General features: G+C 59.4%; 1 protein-coding gene across 2 annotated transcripts; it reads right to left on the reverse strand.

The window, feature by feature from the left end:
• Window positions 1–815: 815 nt before the first annotated feature.
• Window positions 816–23,920, reverse strand: EZH1 (enhancer of zeste 1 polycomb repressive complex 2 subunit). 2 transcript variants are annotated; one of them, XM_039913468.1, is made up of 21 exons: window positions 23,851–23,920; window positions 15,627–15,695; window positions 14,655–14,775; window positions 14,313–14,414; window positions 13,552–13,671; window positions 12,531–12,651; window positions 11,856–12,062; window positions 11,474–11,576; window positions 11,177–11,340; window positions 10,917–11,008; window positions 10,102–10,303; window positions 9,407–9,609; window positions 6,148–6,239; window positions 5,699–5,739; window positions 5,200–5,325; window positions 4,305–4,483; window positions 3,904–3,999; window positions 3,567–3,648; window positions 3,179–3,259; window positions 2,650–2,734; window positions 816–2,448 (listed from the first exon to the last, which is right to left on the reverse strand). In XM_039913468.1, exons 1-21 carry the CDS (start codon window positions 23,859–23,861, stop codon window positions 2,388–2,390), a joined length of 2,358 nt encoding a protein of 785 aa, XP_039769402.1. In that variant the 5' UTR covers window positions 23,862–23,920; the 3' UTR covers window positions 816–2,387. The 2 variants fall into 2 exon arrangements, with proteins under 2 accessions (XP_039769402.1, XP_028931255.1); XM_029075422.1 differs by having other exon boundaries at window positions 14,313–14,441.
• Between the last annotated feature and the right edge of the window lie 20 nt (window positions 23,921–23,940).

Below are 23,940 nucleotides of genomic sequence, written 5' to 3' on the forward strand. Positions count from 1 at the left end.
CCAGCCTCGGGGGCCAGCCGCCCCCCCCCCCCCCCACCGCCCGACCCAGCCCCCGGGCCCAGCGGGGACATGGCCGGACACGGCGGGACACGGCGGGGCGGGGGAGGGCCTCACCGCCCTTCGCCCCATCCTCCTCCCCGGCCACACGATCTTCCACCCACCGCTCTCCACGGCCACTGCCCGGGTGGACGGGCCCGGGGTGGGGCGGGGGACAATCAGGCGTGGTCACCTGCGGTCCCCGGCCCCATCCCCTTTTTTTAACATAGCGCCTGACGGACAGGCTCAGCTTAGCACTTTAGCCCCTTCACACCGCTCCCACGCTTCTGCCAAAACCAGGACCCCCCTTCCCCTCAAAGATTATGCAACCCCTTCGCCGCCCCCCCCAGAATGTGCAATAGGCGGGTTCACTGAGCACCCCCCGCCCCCCGCATGAGGGGCTCCCGCCCCAGCCCACAGATGCTGCTTGCGAGTGCTCGCCCCACCCCCCTTTGGTTAGAGCCCCCTCCTCAGGGGGCTGGAATTCGCAGTTTTTTATTGTTTCTATATAAAATCGGGAAAGCCCACAACAGAGTCGAGTGGCCCAGCCGCGCGTGTCCGCGCCCCGTCTCCTCTCGTCGGGCGTCCCGAGTGACCCCGGCCTCGCCCCGTGGGTGTCCTGCGGCTCGGAGCCGCTGCAATAAAGATGGTAGGACGGAGCCCCCAGCTTTGCGTGGTAGACCTGGGGCGGGGGCGTAGGGGTGGGGGGCGGCCCTCCCCACACCCAGGGCTGGAAGGATCCCTCCCGGGGCCCAGACCAACGACACAGCGGGCGGCGCCCCGACTTCTACCGCTTTATTCCGACAAGAGCTTACAAACGACAGGACTTTTAAAGTGCGTGAGATTCACAGGCGACGAGCCACACGGCCGGCGTCCCTCCCCGGCCCCGCCGCCGGACCGCAACGGTCACGGGGGGACGGGGACGGGCCGGGCCAGCCGGCCTGCTCCGAACCCGGCCTCGCCCGCCCCCGGCCACGATGCTTCCCCGCCGGGTTTTCCCCTCCAACCTAGCGAGTCATTCAGATCCCAGCCTCCCACTCCCCCATTGAGCCTGCTGCTCCCGCCAGGCCCCCGGGGCGGGGCTGGAGGCGGTTGCGGTCCCCGACCGGGGGCCCGGGGGCCCGACTGGATCGGGCCCGGGCCCCGGGTGGGAGCTCTCCACTTGCCACTCCCTTGGACCGGGGGTGGGCGGGTCGCTCCTGCTCCCAGAGAGGAGAGGGCCGAGCGCAGTTTTGAGGGGAGTTGTGTGTTCGCGTGGGGGGCCTGGACCCCTCTCTCCCAACCCGGGGAACCTTAAAGCTCTTGTTCCTCAGAGAAACGGTTAAAGTGCTTAGCTTAGCAGGACACAGAGAACGCCATCCACCCCCTCCCCCCACTACACCGCCCCCACACACCCACAGCCCCAAAAGGACTGCTACTGCGTGCGTGCACACACCTACACACTCTCTCTCTCACCTCCCCCTCCCCGCTCCAGACACCTGGGTGGTAACGACCCCCAGGCCACAGAGCAGGTGCCACAGCAGGGAAACAAGTTCTGTCAAGCCTACCCTCCACCCTCCCACCCTAGCTGAGATGGGGCCCATCGCTTTCAACAGGACCACCCTAACGCTGACACGCTGGTGGGGACGGGGGGATGGGAGGAGTGAGGAACCCCCCTCCTCACCCTCTAGTGTGATCACACACATGCGCGGGCACACACACGCACAGACACACACACAAACCCTCAGCAGCACAACAGCAGACTGAGCAGCAGAGCAGACGGGTGCAAATTAGAAGCCTGGGTACGGGGGGGGGGGGTGGCTAGGGGCAGGGGTTGGGGACTGGGAACGGGACTGACGTGACTTCAGGAACGTCTGGGCAGGATTTCCCCAAGGGATCGGAGGGTCGGGGGGAGAAGCAGAGGTGCTGCCTGACCCAAAGCCGGGCCCCCGGGATCGGGTCAGGAGCCAAGGGTCCTGCCCTCGAAGGAGATCAGGCCGGCAGCGTTTAGCTTCCCCATGGCCCCCACGTCTCTCATCTCGGCTTGGCTGAAGATTTCCCCTCCTAGGATTCTCCCCGCAGCCGGTGTCCCTCCAGGTGCCCATGCATCCTCGCCTCCCCTCCCCCACCCGGGGGGAGGAGCAACAGCGGGTGACCCGGGAGAGGGTCGCCCTTTCCGTTGTCCCAGATCTCCCCATGGCACAGGCTCCAGGTCCGGGCCCTGCAGTCCCCAGCCCCCCGACTCAGCTCCCCTGCGGGACGGAAGCAGCAACAGGGTGAGCGTGGAAGCAGACAGCACTTTGCAGGGGCACTGGGGCACAGGGGTGGGCGAAGGGGGCACAGGGGTGGGCGCGCGGAGGCGGGGGTATGTGCTACAGGACATCTGTCTCCCGCTCAATCCCGACGTACTTGAGGGCGTCTGCTTGGCTGTACCTGTGGGGACAGGGGAGTGAGTAGCCGGGTCAGCCCAGCCCCGCCCAGAACATTTTCCGTTCTAAGGGAGGTCTGCCCCTCTAGAGTTGCAACCCCAGGGCTGGGATCCGAGCCCTGGCCTCGTGCCCCTTGAGCCAGGAGATGGCAGTTGGCCCGTTCCCCCTTGATGGGGTGAGATGCCCACCCTACAGGAAGCTTCACCTGTAGTCAAAGAAGAGCTCTTCGCCAGCCTGGATGGCCCGTTTGGCAAAGATCCCAATGCGATGATCTCCGTTCACCATCACCACTGAAACAGACAAGCAGCCCGCCTGCCTGCTCATCCGTCCTCTGAACCGGTGTCTCAGCCAGGAAATGGCGGTGGGCACAGTGCAGGAAAGGGAGATAGGGATGAGGTTTTTCTGATCTCAGGGTACAGCGAGTAAGGGGGGCCGCAAGGACTCCCAATTTCTGCCCCACTGAGGCCTCTATGTGCTCTGGGGGCCTCTGCTGTCAGGGAGTGGGTGAGGTTGAGGGGGAGGGAGGAGACTAGGAGGGGGCGAGGAAGGAGAGGAGGGAAAGGAGAGAAGGGAAGCGAGGGGGCACCCAGACAGGGGCAGCAGCAGTTGCTGATGAGCTGCTGTGGAAGGGAAGAGAGAATGTTTGGGAGGAGGTGAAGGGTCAGGATGGCCGAGGCTAAGGCTCTGGAGAATGAGGGGACCTGGTGGGAGGGTTGGGGGGCCTGGGCACTCACCCTTGGCATAGCAGTTGGGGTTCACCGAGTGGTTTGCGAAGCGGATTTTGTTTCCTTTTCGAGTGGCATCGACCACAAAGTCTGTGGAGATTGGGGATGGTTGGCGGGGAGGGGGAGATGGGGCCGTGTCGGGGCCCACCCTCTTTCCACTGGCCTGAGCCTCCCTCCCTGACCTCTGATCTCTTCCCCCGCCCAGAGCTGGGGCTAAACACCTGTCTTGGAGCACTGGCAGCTCCCCAACCCCCACAACCCCCAATCTGTAAGATCCACCCAAAGCCTCCCCGTGGGCCCCTCCCTTCCCCTGGGGTGGTCCCCCGCAGTGGGAAACGGTGGGCCCGCTTGCTCTGACTTCCTGGGTCGAGGCAGGGGGCGTGACCGGGTCCTGTACCGTTGTTGAGGTTGAAGAGGAAGCTGGACATGTACTTGTCGTAGACCTTGCCCCGCCGGTCGGCCTCATCCTGAGAGATGAGCTGGAAGATAGGATGGCGAGCCTGGGGCCGGAGGGCGTCACCCTGGCCTCACCCGACCCCCTACTCCCTGAGCCAAGGCAGCAGAGCGGCTGGGCTGCCTCCTGCCGCGCCCCGAGGCAGGGGATTTCCCACCGTGGAGGGGGGGCACCTGGGGAAGGGCCGGCGGATGCCCCGCCATTGTGGGTGAGAGTTTCAGCCCCCAGCTCCCGCCCGCCCACCCCCTGCAGAGCCCCAACGGGAGGGAGCGGGCCTCACCTCCCCGCAGTACTCGGAGATGAACTCGTTCCTCTGCACTGACTCCTTAATGAAGGTGCCCCAGCCCGCCACCGCTGAGGGGGCCAGGAGCAGGTGCTGCCAACGAGGGTGGAAAAGAGAGCACACCTCAGGCAGTGGGCACAGCACACCTCCGGTGGGTGTGTTTGCGTGCGTGTTGGGGGGCGAGGGGGCTAACAGGAACGGGACAGGGTGTGCGGGAGGCGGCGGGACCGTCTACCAGAACCGGCCCCGGGACCCGAGGCCACGGCCTGCGAGCCAAAAGGAGGGAAACGGATGGGAGCCTCACTCCCCGCCCTTCCCGCCTCCCCAGGGCAAGCGGCCGACAGGGTCGGGGAGAGCCGGTCATCCCCCCTCCCTCCCCTGGCTGCCCGGGGCCGCACCTTCTTGAGGCCCCGCTGGATGCTGCAGTTCTTGCAGGACACGACCTTGCAGTCCCAGTGCTCCGAGGCCCCGCAGGTGAGACACAGGTCCGGGTCGCACTCGCGCACGGCCAGGTAGCAGGGACACTGCTTGGTGTTACATTGGGTCTTGCAGCGACAGCCTGGGAAGCGATTCTGGCCTGGGGGGAAGGGGTGGGGAGGGGGAGGAAGAGATACCGAGGCTAGCGGGGGGGCCGAGGGGCAGGACCCTCCCGTTGCAGGCCTGGGGGCGACAGGGGGCCCGGGAGCTGGCCACAGGGTGGGTCCGAGCCCCCCGCCGCGATGCAATCAGTGCTCCTCGCTGGCGAACCCTGCGGTGTCCCAAGGCGGCAGGTCGGAAGCAGCCGCCACCCGCCCGGGTGGCGAGGGAGACGCGTGCCTCGCTGCTGTGGGCGGCTGATCTTTATCTGCGGCGGCCGCCTAGCCGGGGGCGGGGGCCGGGGACCGGGGGCCGGGGGAAGGGGCCGCCGAGCGCCTGAGGCCGCAACGACCCGGCGAGGCCCCTGCGGAGCTGGAAAAGGCTGGCTGGGGGGCCGGGGTCAGAAGAGCCGGGACCCTGGAGGGATGCGGGCCGGTCCCGCCCCACCCCCTCACCAGATGTGGGCCCCTCCCCGCCGCCCCAACCAGATTAAAATGGATTTAGTTTGACCATAAATAGACACGTGCAGATTAGGAACTACATTCTAAATCAACTATTTTTTTGGAGACCCTGGAGGAGTAGGACAGAGGGTGGAGGTGGGGTGGCCCCAGTCTGGCCAAGCTCCATCAGGGAAACCACCCCGGCGCTGGGCTCGGCCTCCGTCGGGCTTTCCTGGCAAGAGAGGGGCGGGGGGGGAGGGGGAGGCGGGGTCCTCACAGTCGGGGTTGCACTGGCAGAACTTCTCGCAGAAATTCTGGGTCATGACGCAGGGGCACGTGCTGTCGCACGGGCGGTCCGGGTGGTCGCAGGGCTGGTAGTTGTACACCTGGCTGGCCGAGTTGTCTGTTGGGAGGACACGGCCCCGGGGGACCGGGCTGGAAACCGGCTGTCTCCGAGGGAGAAGGTAGTGGGCGGCAGGTGGTTCCCAGCCCTCTGGGCCTAGGCCCTGCCCGGTGCGTGGAGAGGAGGGGCAGCCCCGGGGAGGGGACGTGGGGCCCTTCCTGGTGGCGGGAAGGGGGGCTGGACCGAGCGCTACTGCAGCCAGGGTGGCCTCAGCCCCAGCTCCTGAGGTCCCTCCGGGATTCCCTCCCTGCCCCTACCAGGGCCAGGCCGCAAGCCCGGGGGTAGGGGGGCTGCAAGAAGGGGGGCAGGGGGATGTGGGGGGCAGCCCGGGTGACCGGTATGGGAGGGGCCGCCGGGCTGACGGGGCAGGCACCTTTTTTAAGTTGAATCTTCCTGCAGTGTGCAGCCCACAACCTGCAAGGGAGGCAGGAGGGTTCAGTCAGTACTCAGTGGCTGCAAGGAGGGGGAACACTGCGAGGAACGAGATCGCGGCGGGGGAAGGGGTTTCCACTTGGCCCACAGCCAGGGGCAGGACAAGCCAATCCATGACAGACTGGTGGGGACTGATGGGGGAAGCAGGTGGTCGCCTTCCAGCCGTGCGTCGGATGCACACCCCACGGCGGGGACCTGGCCTGGGATCCGGGGCTGAGGCGCCCCGGGCCAGGGAGGCTCCGAGGGAGACCCGCGGGGGCCCCCAGACCCAGACTGCTGGACGGGGACCGACAGCCGAAGACACAGAGTGATGCCCAGCCGAGGCGGGAGGTGGGCGTCGTCCCCGTGTGCTAGCCCAGCCCAGCCCGCCCTGCTTTGCTGGGCCCTCGCCTGTGCTTCCGTTTCTTCTTCTGCGAGGGGCTCAGCAGCTCGGCCGTGGGAAGCTTCAGGATCAGCGACTCTTTCACGGCGAACTGGAACACCTGCAGGCAGGGAGCGGGGGTCACCCCAAGGCCGGGCCCATCTAGTTTTCGGGCTCGCCCCAGGCCAGTCTGGGCCCACGGTGGGCTAGGGCCACCAGCTCCCCCTGGTGGGGCACGGCTGGCAGGGAAAGAAAGTCAGTGGGGCTGCCCTGCGGGTGAGGGGCGAGGGGTGGCCGATGGGTTGGTATGGTTGTTGCGGACAGGTCCGGCAGGCCTCTCTTTTGAGGCCACCCCTGGGGAGACCCCCTGGCCAGCAGCCGAGGACAGGGACGCCGGTGTAGGGCTCGCTCGCTCTCTTTGGGGCCCCGGGGAACAGGCCGCTCGGCTCCTTCTCGTCAGGCCAGGCCGCCGGCACAGATGCCCCGCCGTCTACCCATCAATCGTATTTATTGAGCGCTTACTGGGTGCAGAGCCCTGTACTAAGTGCTTGGTAGACTGCATGCTTTCACACTTTATCCAAACACTGGTCCCCCTCCTTTCTTCCCTCCCTAACCGCCATCTTCAACTGTTCACTTTCCAATGGCTTCTTCCCCACTGTTTTCAAACACGCCCACCTCTCCCCCTCTTAAAAAAGCCCTAAGACCCCCACAGTTCCCTCGAGTTATTGTCCCATCTCCCACCTACCACTAGTCTCTTAACTCCTTTAGCAAGTTGTCTAAACCGCTGCCTCCACTTCCTCTCCTCCAATTCTCTCCTTGGCTTCCATCCCCTTCACTTCACAGATACCACCTTCTCAAAGGTCACAAATGATCTTCCTGTCCAATACAGTGGCCTCTACTCCATCCTATTCCTCCTCAACTGCTTGGCTGCCTTCGACACGGTGGACCACCCCTTTCTCCTGTAAACATTATCCAACCTTGGCTTCACTGACACTGTCCTCTCCTGGTTCTCCTCCTATCTCTCTGTTCGCTCATTCTCAGGCTCTTTAACAGGATCCTTCTCTGCTTCCCACCCCCTAACTGTGATCAGATTCAGTTCTGGGACTCCTATTCATCTACAACCACTCCCTTGGAGAACTCATTCACTCACATGGCTTCACCTACCTCTATCTCCAGCCCTGCTCTCCCTCCCTATGCAGTTTCACATTTCCTCCTGCCTTCAAGATATCTCTACTTGGATGCCCTGCCGTCATCTCAAACTTAACATGTCAAAAACAGAACTCTGCAAGGGGCTCAGCAGCTCAGCTGTGGGCAGCTTCAGGATCAGTGACTCTTTCCACCCCAACACTGTTCCTTCTCCTGACTTTCCCATCACTGCAGACAGCACCACCATCCTTCCTGCTCACAAGCCCGTAACCTTGGCATTATCCTTGACTCCTCTCTCTCATTCAACCCACATTTAATCTATCACTAAAACCTGTCGGTTCAACCTCCGTATCACTAAAATCCGTCCTTTCCTCTCCATCCAAACTGCAACCGTGTTAATCCAAGCACTTATCCTATCCTACCTTGATTACTGTATCAGCCTCTTTGATATCCTTCCTGCCTCTTGTCTCTCCCCATTCTAGTTCATATTTCATTCTGCTGCCCAGATCATTTTTCTACAAAAACACTCAGTCCACATTTCTCCACTCCTCAAGAACCTCCAGTGAGTGGCCATGTATCTCTGCATTAAACAGAAACTCCTCACCATCAGTTTTAAAGTAATCACCTTGCCCCTTACCTCACCTCGCTATTCTCCTACTACAACTCTAATGCCAACCTACTCACTGTACCTCGATCTTGCCTATCTCACTGTCAACTGTTCTCCCATGTCCTGCCTCTGGCCTGGAACACCCTCCCTCTTCATATCTGACAGACAAATACTCTCCCCCTCTTCAAAGCCTTATTAAGGGCAAATCCCCTCCAAGAGGCCTTCCCTGAGTAAGCCTTCTTTTCCTTTTCTTCCACTCCCTTCTGTGTCACCCTGATTTGTTCTCTTCATTCATCCCCCCTCCCGGCCCCTCATTTATGTACGTATCTGTAATTTATTTATTTAATGTTTGTCTCCCCCTCTAGACTGTAAACTTGTTGTGGTCAGGGAATGTATTTGTTATACTCTTCCCTTCCAAGCGTTTAAATACAGTGCTCTGCACACAGTTAAGTGCTCAATAAATATGACTGATTGATTGATACAATATAACAATAAAACAGACACAGTCCCTGCCCGAAATGAGCTTACAGTCTAGTCCGGAGGAGGGGGGAGGAAGAAGGATAATAATAATAATAATAATGTTGGCATTTGTTAAGCGCTTACTATGTGCAAAGCACTGTTTTAAGTGCTGGGAGGATACAAGGTGATCAGGTTGTCCCACGGGGGGCTCACAGTCTTAATCCCCATTTTACAGATGAGGTAACTGAGGCCCAGAGAAGTTAAGTGACTTGCCCGAAGCCACACAGCTGATAGGCGGCAGAGCCAGGATTTGAACCCATGATCTCTGACTCCCCAGCCCCTGCTCTTTCCTCTGAGCCACGCTGATCGTCCATCCGAAGCAACACTCAGTGTCTGGTGGGAGGAGGCTCCCGGCCTAGGTTGTGCCCAGAGTCTGGAGGGTGAGGAGATCCTGGTCGAGACTGTAGCCAATGTCTGCTGAGTGAGGGGTCCTGGTCCGGACCGTATCCAGAGTCTGGAGGGTGGGGGATCTGGCCCAGGCAGTATCCAGTGAGTGGAGGTAGGGGGAGGGGGAATCCTGGTTAGAGCCATCCTCTCTCAAAGTTGGGTGAAACAGGAGCCACACCTTGATTTCCTTGCAACCACTCCAGCGCTTAGTACAGTGCCTGTCACATAGCTGGTAAGTGCTTAACAAATACAATTATTATTACTAACAATTTGCTTGTATCCACCCCAGCACTTAGTACGGTGCCTGGCACACAGTTAGCGCTTAAAAAATATCATTATTATTATTATTACAAACCAGAGTCAAGATCCATGAGGCTGTGTTGGGCGTGCCCTCAGATGGTGGTTGTGGTAAGTGGTTGAGCATGTGTGGGACCAGGGGAGGGGAGGGGGAGCCTGTCAGCCCTCCAGACAAAAAGGCCAGGGCCCAGGGCACAGCTGCTACAGGAGCTGCTACAGGAGCTACACTGCATACAGGTCTTCCCGATAGCTTAGTACAGTGCTCTGCACCCAGTAAGCACTCAGTAAATACCACTGCTTGTTGGATAGCCAGCCCGCCGCAGCAGACATACCTGCTTGCAAGTCTTAGTCCCCAGCAGCCTGGCTATGGAGCAGAAGTTGTTGAAGTAGGTGCCATGAAAGACGCGGAACAGGGACTCTTCGGCCCCCGTCCACTCCACGGCCTCCAGGGGTGCTTCCGCCATGCAGAGCTGAGCGGGGGCGGGGGCGGGACTGGCCTTCTGTTTGGTGGGGGTCTGGCAGCGGGAGTTGGCCTCTTGGGATCGCCGAGGCGGCAGGAAGGGCGCGGAGAGGGAGGAAGAGGCATGGCCAGAAGTCAGGCCAGTCGGAGGAAGCGCCCTCGACCCCCAGCACACCCACTGTGCCCCATAAGGAGGATCCACTCTGAAAACAAGTGGCTGGGGAATGGGGAAGGTATGGGGGGAGGGAAGGGGTGAGAGTGGTGGAAGAAGGATCCATCCCTTCCCAGGAGGAAGGGTGGCGGGGGGAGTGACCCAGAGACCGGGTGGAGCTCACTCTCAGGACCAGCTGGTCTTCAGTCCAGAGACACAGGTGCCCCAGGGGTCAGCCCAACCCCCAACAAGATCCAGGGGGATGGGAGCTGTGCCCTCGGGGCAGAAGCAGCTGTGGGCTCCTGGCTGGCAGCCGGGGGAGGGCTACCTCCTAGATTCCTAGATTCCTAGATGGCTTCCTAGATTCCATCTGGCACATGAATGCGTGCGTGTGTTTGACTACGTGTGAGTGGTACCGGAGGAGCTGGAGGCCCAGTCGTTGCCCGTGTCCCGGTCGCTGTCGCCCTCTCTGGCTTCGGCGGCGGCGGTGGAGGCCGGAGCGCCGGGGCCCGAAGTGCTGGAGCAGGAGGCGCTGACCGGGGGCGGCGGGCGGCGGCGGCGGCGGCTAGAGCACTTAGAGCGGGGGTTGTGCAGCATCGCATACTCCTTGGCTCCTTCCTGCAAAGCAACGCTTCATCAGGGCGGCCGGACCAGACGGCAGTGAGCGGGCGGCACCCCCACGATTGGCCCCTGAATAAATGGCCCTGGGGTTCCGGCCAAGCCCCAGGGCCTTGTCCTCGTGGAGACTCCCCAGTCGGGGGTGGCCGAGGGAAGACCCTGGGGAGGCCCGGCACTGCAGAAGCCTTATCCTGAAGCCTCCCCAGCCCCCGCCGGCAGGAGACGATGGACAAAATGGCCAATGTAGCCCAGGGAGGAGAACCCTCACCTCCTACAGACGTATGGCCCACATGGTGACAGCACATGGATGCTGTGAACCCCCACAGCATCCATGAGGACAGGCGGGAGGCTGTGCCCTCCTTCCTCCACCCCATCCCGGAGTCAGGGGGAGGGCCTAGCAGCTCCCCAAGGCCTGAGAGTCACAGAAACACCAGTCAATTCCCTGATCCTCCTAAGACCATTCCCAAGGGCCTGGGGGAGGCGGGGTTCCCAGCTGCCCCAGGGGTACGTGTTCTGGTGGTGGGGCTGCAGCAGGAACAATGGGCAACCCCCCCACCCCCTAGGCCTCCCCAGCCCCTGAGGAGGAGGAGGAGGAGGGCAGGAGTCAACGCACCAGCCACAGGAAGCAGTCTGGCCCACACGGGTCTGGCTCGATCTTGATTTCCTTGTTCCTGCGTTTGTATACGTTGGGGGTGGCGTGAAAGGCTGGAACACAGTAAACTGTTCTGCTCAAGAGCCCGGGTGGCAGGCCTCAGGAGCACGTCCATTGGCATTGGCGCTGGGAGCGCCCAGTAGGGAATGGAGCTGGGGTGGGGATTTGTGTGGCCACAAGCGGGGAGGGGAGGGGAGGGGGCAATGAGACCCCAGACTCACGGTGCAGGAAGCAGTCATATTTGAAGCAGCGCCGGCAGAAGAGGGTGTGGAAGGAGTGCAGGGACTGCTCGCGCTGCACAGACTGGGCCCGGGGGCCATCGATGTTTGGGGTGCACTGCGGGGGCAGGGCGGAGGGGTCTGACACCTCGGTGAGCTCCCGGTACCTGTGGGCGACAAGGGGAGTTGTGGGGTCCCCGGGCCTCTGGTGAACTCCCATCAGTGGGAGGACTCCCAGCTGGGGGCTCCCGGGGGCCGGGGGTGGGGGTGTGCTCCCAGGAGGGGAGGACGAGCCCCTACCTCTCCTTCATGTCGTCTGGCTCCCCGCTCTCGGGGAACATGGAGGAAACAGCACTGAAGATCATATCGTCTGGAAACTGCTTCCTGGAGCCTTTTTGGTTTCCTGAATTGTACATCCAAGCAAACCTCGTGGGGCTGATTCCCGGCCCTGCCGTCCCACCTGCCAGGCCCTAACAGTGGGGAGAGGTAGTGTCCCCTGGGCCCAAACAGTGGGAGGGGCCAAAGCCTCCAGTCCTCCGGCCCCCATCTGCCCCTCGGGTCCCTCTCTGGTAGGCCGCCCGGCCCTCCCTCCCCACCTGCCCCTCCTCTGTGGCGGACTGGTGGGTAGGTGGGTGTCAGGGGCCGGACAGAGGAAGGGCAGGGTCGGGTAGGGCCTTGCCACCTTCCATGGTGAGTCTCTTCCTCTTGCGTGTGATGGGCATCTCCACCTTGCTGTCCTCCTTCCCAGCAGTGGCCTCGGCGCCTCCGCCCTCCTCCTCTTCCTCCTCCCCCCCCTCCTCCTCTTCCTCCTGGTCAGAGTGCTGGTTCAGGGCATCCACCAGCTCCAGGAACACGGCATCACTGATCAGGACCGAGCCCGGGATCATCTCTGAAGCAGGGAGAATGCAGACGGACGTGATGGGAGGCTCCGGAGCCTAGCTGGGCTTGTTCCCCATGGCCACCGGCATCCCCTGCCCCCTCATTCATTCATTCAACTCAATCATTCAGACGCTTTTATTGAGCACTTACTGTGTGCAGAGCACTATACGACGCACACGGGACAGTACAATATAACAATAACAATACAACCATCCCCGCCATCCAGGAAATGGGGGTGCACCGTGGGGCACGACCAACTGGAAAGCTGGTCCGAGGGGATCCCGACTGGCCAACAGGGCACGGAGGGTGGGGTAGGGTCTTGCTTTCAAGGCCCACCCACCTCTTTGGAGGTCTGACCGCAGTCACTCGGGGAAGGGCTGGGACAAAGGTCAGTGCAGCCCTCCCGGCGGGGCCCTCCAGAGCCCTCCCCCGGCTCTGCTCCCACAAAAACCACCCTGGGCGCCGGGCTGGACGCTACCTTCCTCCCCATGCACTTTCCCGTCGTAGTTGTTGATCAGCTCTTGGATGAAGGTTTCATCTTCATCCTTGACTTCGTCCCCCATGTAAGGGATATTGCACAGGACCGTTTCGTCTTCCACCTGCACGGACCAGGGCTCATGTCCACCTGGGACCTCTTTGGGCTCCGGCCCTTGGAGGGAGCAGGCCATGCATCCCTCCTTCCTGGGGTCCTCACCCTTTCCCTCCTCCCTTCTCCCCCAAGGGGCCTGTCCGGGCTCCCCTACGGCAGAGGGGGCGGCCAGGCTTAGCTCTCTCAACCTTAGCTCTCGGGAGTCTCGTGCTCGCGGGAGATCCGGCCGGGCTTGGCCCAAGCACACTGCCGGGAGGCGATAACACTCAGATCGGGTGTTTGGGGAAAATGGAGGGGCATGAGCAGGGCTGGAGTGCACAACACAAGTGAACCTTTGAGGAGCCATGGCAGCTACGCTGCTGCATCAGGGCATGGGACCGAGCTCAGTGGCCTGGTGCCCTTCGGGTCCCAGTGTGGCCGAGTAGAAAGAGCATAGGCCTGGGAATCAGAGGACAGGGGTTCTAATCCTGGCTCTGGAATATGTCTGCTGTGTGACCTTGGGCAAGTCATTTCACTTCTCTGGGCCCCAGTTAACGCATCTGTAAAGTGGGGTTGAAGACTGTGAGCCTCATGTGGGGCAGGGTCTGTGTCCAATCTGATTACCTTGGATCCACTCCAGTGCTTAGAACAGTGCTTGGCACTTAGTAAGCGCTTAACAAATACCACAGTAATTATTACTATTATTATTATTATTATTTATTACCACTCCAAATCTGCTAAGCCCCTAGAGCCTGAAGCCCAGCATTCCCCCAACCCCTTTAGGAAAGGCAGATGAGTCCCATTTGACTCCGGCAGCATGGGCTCCATGAGGCCTGGGGGTTGCGGGGATGGCAGGGGGACACACGATGGGATGGGGCGGGGGGAGCAGAGAGACGGCCCACCCAGTTTTCGGTCTTGGTGGGCCACGCACCATGAAATTCTGCTGCAGCGGGGACCAGGAGTACATGATGGGCACCAGGGCCACCGTGTTCAGAGACCTCATCAGCATGTCCTGGCTGGAAAAGCCGGCGAAAGCACTCTCCACGGTGCACTGCAGCACAAGGACAGGCCAGCCAAAGGATAACATCCTGAGCCCCTGCCAGCACTCCCCGCCCACTCAGGGAGGAAGCTGTGCCCCAGCCCCTGCGCCCTAAGGGCCCTGGCACCGTCCGCGGGGAGCCTTCCCATTCACCACCACCAAGGAATCTATGCTGACGCTTGTCTGCTTGACCCGAGGAGGGAGGGGAGTGCACGCTGCAAAACACCAAACAACAGACCCGCCCAACCAGGGTTGGTGGAGGGGTAGGGGGAGGAGGGTCCGGCAAGAGGCCGAGGGAGGAGGCCTGGGGAGTGGCCGCAGGGGTCAGGAGAGCCAGCTGACTAGAGCGTCAGAAGTGTGCTGTGGTCCTCCCAAGGGGTGGACGGGTCGCCTGCAAACAGGTTCACCGTAAACTCGTAGGGAATCCTGGGGCCCGAGAGATGCGCTGGGGAACTTCCTGGGGTTGTGGAAGGAGGTAAAGTTCGGGGGGGGGGGGGGGGGGCGGATGGTGGCAGAACTGTGAGCAAGCAGGCAGACGTACTCCTGTCTTGAATCTATCTGACCATTTCGAGGGGCTCCCTTTGTTTCCACTTCTGCCACTTTCCCTAACTGAGCCCCAGGAGACCCCCCCACACTCCCCCCGAGCTGCCTACCTTCTTGAGAAAGGGGTGACCGCTGATCGGCTTCATCAGCTGGACCGGCTGCACTCGTAGCTCCTTCCAAGCTTCATTCAGGAGCTGAGTTTTTTCCTGAACCTTCGCCAAATTGGCCACAAACAGGGCCTGGCACAGTCACGAGAAGGGCTTAAGAGTCCACCGGGAACCCCCACCTCAGACACGCCAGCATTACCGCCTTGAGGACAGGGCCCTCTTGCCTCCTCACTCTATCCACGGGCCCATTCCCCACAAGGAGAACAGCTCCTCCCCACCCCCCTCTCCTTCCCCCCCTCCTCCCCCAGGCCCCGATCCCATTGCCACAGGGTCGGCCCCTCTCACCTTCGCACCCATGTTGGCCTGAAACCGTTTCAGCTGGCGCAGACGCATGTACTCGGACTTGACTTTCCTTTTCCAGTAAGTGATGCATTTGGAGGTAGGGGGGCCTGGGAGAGCCACTTTGCTTGGATCCGGGTCAGAACGCAGGGAGCGAGGGAAGGAGGGAGGTAGAGGCAGGTGGAGGGGAGAAGCAGGAGAGAGCAAGCCCCACGCCCATACACACACGCAGGAAGTCAGGCAGGCACGTTGGGGACAGCCACACAGCAGCAGGGGTAAGGACAGTGGGACAGTGAGAGCACATTAGTGCCAGGAAGCCAGAACTCCCCGGAGCCCCAGGGGCTGATCCCTTCCTCCCCGCCTTCACCTGTTGAACCGGGATTTGGCACTAACCCAACTTGTTCAGCTCATCCCCACTGGGGGGGCCTTCATCTGGGCCCAGCCTCACCTACTCCAATTTGGGCCCAGCCTCACCTACTCCTTCTCTGCCCCATGGCCCTTTCCCTCTAGCTCAGGGGAGGTGGATGCTGACCGCTCCAAAAAGGAGAAGCCTGTAGCTCAGGGTAGAGCTGGCTCCGGGTGGCCAACAGGTGTCCCAAGCCCACAGGTAATGAGGAGGGCCCATGGGGGGGCAAGAAAAAGGAGGAGGAGGAGGGCAGAGGGCCAGGGGAGAGAGGGCTGAATGTTGCCCCGGATGGGTTTCCAGGGCTGGTCCACCCCTACGGTCAGAACACCAGCTGAGCGACGAGTGTCTGAGGGCATTTTGGGGAGGGGTCGGTGTGAGCGTGATTCCGGGAGGGCCGTGCCCCTATAGTGCCCCGAGCAGGGCCAGTGGTGGGACTTGGGCAGGCTGACAGAGGGGTTCTTGTGGCCGGCGGGGAGAGTCGGTCGGACAGGGTCGGGGGGCAGGAGCAGCGGGGAGGCAGGCAGGATCCTTGAACGGCCGTCACCACCAACCCCTTTATCCGTTTCACCTACCTGCCGGCGAGGCCACGAGGAGGGCTGTCGGCCTTGGCAGAGTGGCGCAGGGTCTTCGGCGGACAGGAGCTGCCCGAGGAAATGGGAGAGTTTGGCCCTCCGAGGCGCAGGGCAGCTGCTGTTGGCTCCCCAGCCTGGGCCACCGGAGGTGGGTGGGGGAAGCAAGGGAGGGCCTGCGGACCCCCGGGGGAAGCCGGAGCCAGGCCCACCCTGGGGCATCGCCAGAACCACTCCAGGCCTCAAGGAGCCGGATGTTTCTGATTTAAAGAACCTTGAAACGTCTGGACAAGTGAGAATCCCCGTGGGTGGGGAATACACACACTTCTAGTATGTGTTAAGCGCTTACTGTGTGCCAAGCCGGGGTGGATACAAACAAATTGGGTTGGGCACAGTCCATGTCCCACATGGGGCTCACAGTCTTAATTCCCATTTTACACATGAGGCAGCTGAGGCACAGAGAAGTACTGAGCACTGTACTAAGCACTTGCTTAATCCCACTCAACTGCCCATGTGACTGTAAAGACCGATGGTGCTCCTTTGCCAGTACTTCTCTTATCCTGGGAGACAATAATAATAATAACAATAATGTTGGTATTTGTTAGGTGCTTACTATGTGCGGAGCACTGTTCTAAGCACTGGGGTAGATACAGGGTAATCAGGTTGTCCCACGTGAGGCTCACAGTTAATCCCCATTTTACAGATGAGGCACAGAGAAGTTAAGTGACTTGCCCTCAGTCACACAGCTGACAAGTGGCAGAGCAGGGATTTGAACCCATGACCTCTGACTCCCAAGCCCGGGCTCTGTCCACTGAGCCACACTGCTTCTCATGTTGGGCCAAGACAAATGGACCCCTTTTCAAGGTCTGAAATGGCTTGTTCCCAACTCAGGAGTGGTGAGAGCATGCCTAACAACTCTGTCATTTTGAATTTTCCCGAGAGCTTAACATAGTGCTCTGCACACAATAAGCACTCAAGAAATACCACTGATTGATTGACTGTGGAATATCCAAACCTGCCGCCTCTGGCCCAGGGGATTCCTCCAGCTGTGCCAGCACCGTGGTGCCCAAAGAGGGGGTGCCCTTTGCTTGGCCAAGCTCCATGCATCTTCCGAGCATCTTCCAACCAAGGTGGGGCCCTGGCAGAAGCCTGAGATAGAGAACACCTGAAGAAGGCTTGCAACTGTTTGCTGTGTGACCTTGGGTAAGTCACTTAACTTCTCTGGGCCTGTTACCTCCACCTGTACAATGGGGACTAAATCCTCCTCCCTCCAACTTAGACTGTGGGGCCCATGTGGGACAGGGGCTGAGTCCAACCACATAAACTTTATCTACCCCACAGTTTAGGAGAATGCTTAACACATAGTAAGCTTTTAACAAACACCATGAAAAACACCCCTTCTCCCACTGCCCTCCCTCCCCCCAGCACCTGAAAACGGGGCATCCTGTCCCACAGCCCAGATACTCGGGGCTCAACCAACTGCCCCACACCCAATGCTGGGTGGCCTCACGGGCCAGGACCAACGAGAATGAAACTGGCCAGGCAAGATGCTGGTCCCGGGGACCCACCAGACGCCGACAAGGACCCGAGCTCGATTTCCCGCCAGTGAGGGTTGATGTCTCTCTGGCACCATGGCAGGGGGGTGGGAGAATGGAGCTAGGGAGGGGAAAGAGGGTCTGGTAAATGGCATTTGTTGAGCGCCTACTCAATGCAATGCACTCTATGAAGTGTTTGGGAAATAAACAGACACAAAGGCAGCAGCCTACAGAGTCCAAGGAGAGGACAGCAGACAAGTGAAGGGGACACCTGTGGTCCCCTTCCCCGCTCCTGCCCAGGAGGAAGGAGGAGCAAAGATGCACAAAAAAGAGAACAGAGAGAGAGAGGCTCCTTTGGCTGTGGAGGGACTCTAGAAGGGAGGCAGAGGGGGCCCGCTGTGGAAGGCCGGATCACTGAGGGGAGAGCCTGAGGCTGGAGCTGAGGCAGCTTGGAAAAGACACAAGAGCTGTTTTGCAGGCTCACTACTCCACGGCGTGCTCACTATCTTCTCCACAACCCGCTCACTTGCTCATGTCCCAGAGGCTCCTTATCAGTGGAGGGCACTAGTGCCACACGGCCAGTTGATGAAATGCTTTCAAACTGTGGCCCGGCACTATTTCCTCCTCCCCTTCCCCATCAGGGCAGGTCGGCGGGACCAGTTGTCAGACGGGAGTCAGTCAGTTGGATTTATCGAATGCTTCCGGTGTGCAGAACACTGTACTAAGCGCTTGGGAGGGTACGATAGAAAAATAAACGGACACTTTTCTGCAGGGCCCAGGCTAGGAGAGAGACCCCACTGCGCCCAGAGATAGCCAAGGCAATGGCGGCGGGCATCTCGGCCAGGCATGATGCCAGTCCAGACACCTTCCCAGGAACCTGGGAGGCACTGCCCACTGGGAAGCAGAGGAGGTCAGGAGCCTGCGGGATTGACACTGGGGAACATTTTAGTGGGCCTCAAGACCCGGGCTCCTTTGGTTCTTAAGAATGATGCAAGATTTTACTGCACATTTGGGCTCAAATGCGATGGCCGAATTGTGCCAGCATTTGTGGAAGGGTCTTCTGATGAGGCCCATGGGTCAGAGTACAGCACAACGTTGTGTTGGGAGAAACGGGCGAGCGGCCGGGGCCAGACCCAGCGACTACCTCACGGGGGCGGGGGGGGATTTATCTTCATCGCAGTTCTGGGCAGACACAACATCCCACATCCTCTGCTGATAACACGGCGCCCATGGGTGTGGCCTGGACACAATAACACACCTCGGCCACCGCCACAGCTACGTGACAGGGCACCCTCCACCGCCGCCCCCCCAGTCAGATAGCCCAGCAGCATCCGGGGGAGACCGTGCCAGAGCCCCATCGGGGAGGCAGGGGAGGTGCTTCGAGCCCATCTGAGCGGTCCCAGGACCTTGCGGGACAACAGGGCTCGTGGCGGCTCCAAGTGGACCATCACAACTGGGCCCCACCTCTGGGATCTCCTAATGCTCCTTCCAGCTACAACCAACCTCATTATCCCAACGGGTCAGTTGGGACAGCACAGCCTAGTGAAGGAGCCCGGGCCTGGAAGTCAGGTGACCTGGGGTCCAGTCTCGGCTCTGCCTCTGATCTGCTGAGTGACCGCGGACAACCTGCTTCACCTCTGTGGGCCTCAGTTTCCTCATCTGTGAAATGGGACTAAGATACCAGCTCCCCTTACATCTGTGTGGTGAACCCCATGTGGGAAAGGGGCTGTGTCCAATCTATCTCTTGTATACCCCGGGACTTGGGACAGGGCTGAATAAATACAATAATGATGATGATGATGACGATAATGAAAAGAAAAGAAATCAACTACCACAGCCCTTCCAGCTAGAAAGCAGCATTGATTCCCCCATCAGGCATGTGAGGAGCAGCAGGGAGGGACCTCAGAGATAGAGACAGACAGACAGACAAACAGCAGCCCGCTGGGACCAGAATGCAAGCTCCCTTGGTTACGTTTCAATCTGACCTTCCCCTCTCCACTGGAGCAGTGCTTAATACCTCACAGGTCAGAAGGTCCTGGGTTCTAGTCCCGGCTTCACCGCTTCTCTGCTGTGTGACCCTGGACAATTCACTTAACTTCTCTGTGACTCAGTAACCTCATCGGGAAAATGGGGATTAAGACTGTGAGCCCCACGTGGGACACGGACTGTGTCCAACCTGATTACTTTGTAACAGCCCCAGGATTTGGGGCACATATTAAGCGCTTAACCAACACCATAAAAAAAAAACCTCCAAAAAACCTGCTACTGCATTGATCCTCTCCCAACTTGATACTGCATCAGCCTCCAGGCTCCTGCTTCTCCCCACTCCAGTCTGTACTTCACTCTGATGCCCAGATCATTTTACTAAAACAACCTTCAGTCCACATCTCCCCACTCAAGAACCTCCCGTGGTTGCCCACCCTCCTCTGCATCAAAGAGAAACTCCTTACTATCAGCTTTAAAGCAGTCGATCACCTTGCCTCCTCCTATCTCACCTCGCTGACTTCCTTCTACAACTCATTTCACTTCTCTAACACCAACTTACTTGCAGTCCTCAATCTTATGTATCTCGCCAACCCCTTCCCCACTTCCTGGCTCTGGCCTGGAACTCCCTCCCTCCCCCTTCACATCTGACAGCCGATTAGATTACTCTCCCCAGCTTCAAAGTCTTATTAGTTTCACATCTCCTCCCACAGGCTTTCCTTGACTAAGCCCTCATTTGCTCACTCCCTCTTCCTTCTGCATCAATTTTGCACTTGAATTTGAATCCTTTCAGCACTTGATATTCACCCCACCCCAGCCCTTATGTACTTACATCCGTAATTTATTTTAATGTCAGTCTCACCAACTAAACAGGAAGCTCCTTGTGGGCAAGGAACATATCTGCCAAGTCTGTTACGTTGTACTCTCTCAAGCGCTACAGAGCACTGCACATAGTAAACGCTCAATAAATACAACTGATGGATTGCCCCGAACTCACAGCAGTGGAGCAGCCTGCCTGGGAGGCAATATTTCCTCATTAGCCCAGCTGGCTCCTTCCTGTAGTTGGCCTCAGTGGGCCGGGCTGGCCGGTCGGCCACTTGTGCAGCGGGAGACCCTTTGAGGGGCAGCCACATTAAGAATCTCCCAGCTCCTCTGAGGAGGGTCCTGGGGGAGCCAGGACTGGACAGGCTGAGCTAACTGCGGCCGGGGGGTTGGTGTGGAAGGGTAAGGGGGAGGGTGCTGGGCTCCTGGCCCAGACTTTTTATATTTTCAACAGCTCTCTAATCAGAACTCCAGAGCTCCAGGGTCCCTGCTGGCCACTCTACCCAGCAGCAGACTGGGAAAGGGTCGGGGCCTCTCCTTGCTCTTTGCTCTCCTCCAGGACTTCAGAGCTGTAGGTTTGGCAGGACCGGGTGGGGACGCGCTGGCCCGCGTGGAGAGGAAGAGAGAGCCAACATCTGCTCAAGCTCAATTAACGATCAGGGGGCCGCCAGACTCAGAGTGACCACCCGCTCTGGCCCAGGATGGCCGGGGTTGCAGCTGGGTGGAACCGCAGGGATTTTCCAGTGAGCATCACATCCCCCCACCGCCCCCAACCCCTTCCAGGCTGCACAAAAGGCCGCCGCTCCCATCCCCCAACTCCCCCGGAAAGAAGATGCACTTGTTTCCCAGCAAGATCCTGGCCAGCTGCCTGGGCTCAGACACCACACCAGCAAGCCGACAAGAACTGTGGCTCGGTTGTCCCTCACATCAATCAGGGTGTCTGCGTGTGTTATCTCGCCTGTTCATACGGGCCAGGGTGGGGAGGGCAGGGGAGGGAGGGAAATCCGTGTGCACTGGAACCCATCAACAGCCACCATAAATAAGCGATCTGTGTCTGCCTCCCTCTTCCTTTACAGTGTAAGCTCCTGAGGGCAGGCAACGCACTGTCAGTGATTTGAACCAGACCTCAGATGGGCCCAGGATGGTGCTCTGCCCACCGCAGGGTCCCAATTGATACTTCCAAAAGATGAAGAACGGGAGCTACATGGCTTTGTTCCCAGTGGGATCTAGAGAAGCAACATGGCAATAGTGGATATAATGGTCAAAATAAATAATCGTATTTTCTATTAAGCACTTACTATGTGCCAAGTACTGTACTAAGCACTGGAGTAGGTACAAGATAATGGATAGAGCACAGGCCTGGGAGTCAGAAGGTCATGGGTTCTAATTCCGGCCTCACCATTTGTCTGCTGAGTGTCCTTGGGCAAATCACGTCACTTCTCTGTGCTTCAGTTACCTCATCTAGACTGTAAGTTTGTGGGCAGAGAATGTCTATTTACTGTTAGACTGTACTCTCCCAAGCACTCTGTACAGTGCTCTGCACATAGTAAGTGCTCAATAACTTTAGTGACTGATTATAATGGAGATTGAGACTATTAGCCCCACGTGGGACAGGGACTGGGTCCAACCCGATTTGCTTGTATCCACTCCAGCGATTAGTACAGTGGCTGGCATGCAGTAAGCGCTTAAATACCGCAATTATCATTGTTATCCATCGGCATCCCACTCTGGCGACCCTTCCCGGGACCCCGGGCTGGGGGACGGTCCTTGAGCCTTTCCCACTCTGATCTATTCTACACACTACTGCTGTGGCTGCTCCTAGAGCCGTGGCACGGACCATCTTCCCGACATGTCACTTGACCCGTATCCCTCCTCTCCTCAAACCCCTCCAGTGGCCCCCCGGAGTCTCTCTGCATCCTACAGAACCACCTCCTAGGGAGCTTCCAGGCTCTCCGCCCTCTGGCCCCACCTAACCTATCTGTTCTCTCTCCGATTTGCTGACTTTGCTCCTCCCAAGCCAAGCTTCTAGCCATTCTTTTGCTCTCGATTCTTCCGCCTCCGTCCCCTCACTCACAATGTTCCCCGGGCCTGGAACTCCCTCCCTCCCTCCTCCTTCCCTACAGTCCAATCCCTCCTTAAACCCTCTCTTCTCCAAAAAGCTTTCCTCGATTGATTTCCTAGCACTCTGAATCACATCATCCCCTTGGCCAACTCTAGCATGTCTGAACGTATTTCCACCCTCCTGAGCACTCATGCATAGATGTCCACTTTATTTATTTCTGACTTCTCTTTTTCCCCTCTTCCACAGGGTGGCCTAGTGGAAAGCTCAGGGCTGGGAGTCGGAGGATCTGGGTTCTTATCCCAGCTCGGCCACTTGCCTGCTCTGTGACCTGGGGCAACCAAACCTGTCTGTGGCTCGGTTTCCTTAACCGTAAAATGGGGATTCAAGACCCGATCTCCTTCTTCCTTAGTCTGAGAGCCCCACGTAGGATAGGGATCGTGTCCGACCTGATTATCTTGTGCCTATCCCAGTGCATAGTACAGTGCTTAGCACAGAGTAAGTGCTTAAGAGAAAACACAATTATTTATGATTACTATTCTATCCACCAGACCTCAGCCCTTGCAACCTTCAAAGCCTTCTAAAATCCCACCTCCTGCAAGAGCTCCCCGACAAATATCGGTACCCCATTCTTCTCAACCCTTCAACCCCACAGCACTTCTGTAGAGATCTGTAATTTATTTATACAAATGTCTGTCTCCTGCCTGTCTCTAGACTATAAACTTGTTGCGGGCGGGGAAATTGACTACCGACTCTGTTACACTGCACTCTCACAAGCACTTAGCCCGGTGCTCTGCACACAGTAAGTGCTAGCGTAGCGTAGTGGAAACTGCCCGGGCTTGGGAGTCGGAGGTCGTGGGTTCTAATCTCGGCTCCGCCACTTGTCTGCTGGGTCACCTTGGGCAAGTCATTTAACTTCTCTGCGCCTCAATGACATCATTAATAAAATGGAGATGAAGCCTGTGAGCCCCAAGTGGGACAACCCGATTACCTTGTATCTACCCCGGCGCTTAGGCCAGTGCTTGGCACACAGTGAGCGCTGAACAAATACCATGATTATATTAAATAAGCCTACCTGATCGATTCAACCCCCACTTGTACCGATGTATTTATTTACGACCATTTTCAGCACCGGTAGAGAAACACAAAGCCATTATTTCTATGTCTGTCTCCTGAGTGAGGGGCGCGAACTCGAGGGCGGAGAACGACGTCTCCGTTCTACCTCCCCGGCGTTTAGTGAGGTGCGCTGCACTTGGCAGACGCTCCATCCTCCATTACTACTCCCGCAACCACCACTAACCCTACTACACACACCTCCCACTTTGCACCCAGTTAATCCCGGGCCCAAAACCACCTTCACCCACCCCGGGCCGAGGAAGCCCTGGCTCCTTCCTCTCCGCAACCTCTCCCCAACCTCTCCCCTCCCTCCCTCCTTTCTTCTCTCACTCTCTTAGCTTTCTCCTCTCCCTCTCCTTCCCCTCCCTTCTCCCCCACCCCCCGCTTTCTTCCCTCCCTCCTCTCTTCTCCCACTCCTTTCTTTCTCCTCCCCCTCCCTCCCCTCTCTTTTCCTCTTCCTCCCCTCTCCCTCTCCTTTCTCCCCCTCCCTCCCCTCTGCTTTCTTCCCTCCCCCTTCTCTCCCCTTCCTTTCTTTCTCCCCCTTCTCCCCTCCCTTCTGCCCTTGCTCCCTCCTCCCCTCCTTTCCCTCCCCCGCGCCCCCCGGGCCGGTCCTGTGAGCGGAGGCCCGGAGGCCCGGAGGCCCGGAGGCCCGGAGGCCCGGCTCCCCGGCAGTCCCGGAGGACGCAGCGGCCGAGCCGGCTTGTTTACTCACTCCTCCTCCATCCCGAGGCTCGGAGCCCCGGCGCCCCGGAGCCCCGGGGCCTGGGTCCCGGTCCCCGCCCCCTCCTCCGGGCGGGCGTCC

The sequence above is a fragment of the Ornithorhynchus anatinus genome, chromosome 11 (assembly GCF_004115215.2).
Source record: "Ornithorhynchus anatinus isolate Pmale09 chromosome 11, mOrnAna1.pri.v4, whole genome shotgun sequence".
NCBI lineage: Eukaryota > Metazoa > Chordata > Mammalia > Monotremata > Ornithorhynchidae > Ornithorhynchus > Ornithorhynchus anatinus.

What these genes read in the sequence shown, in the direction of transcription:
- EZH1 (XM_029075422.1), bottom strand. An exon ending in AGGCCAACATGGGTGCGAAG is followed by an intron (nt 14,442 to 14,654) that starts GTGAGAGGGGCC and finishes TGACTGTGCCAG; the next exon opens with GCCCTGTTTGTGGCCAATTT. An exon ending in CCCCAACTGCTATGCCAAGG is followed by an intron (nt 2,735 to 3,178) that starts GTGAGTGCCCAG and finishes TGTCTGTTTCAG; the next exon opens with TGGTGATGGTGAACGGAGAT.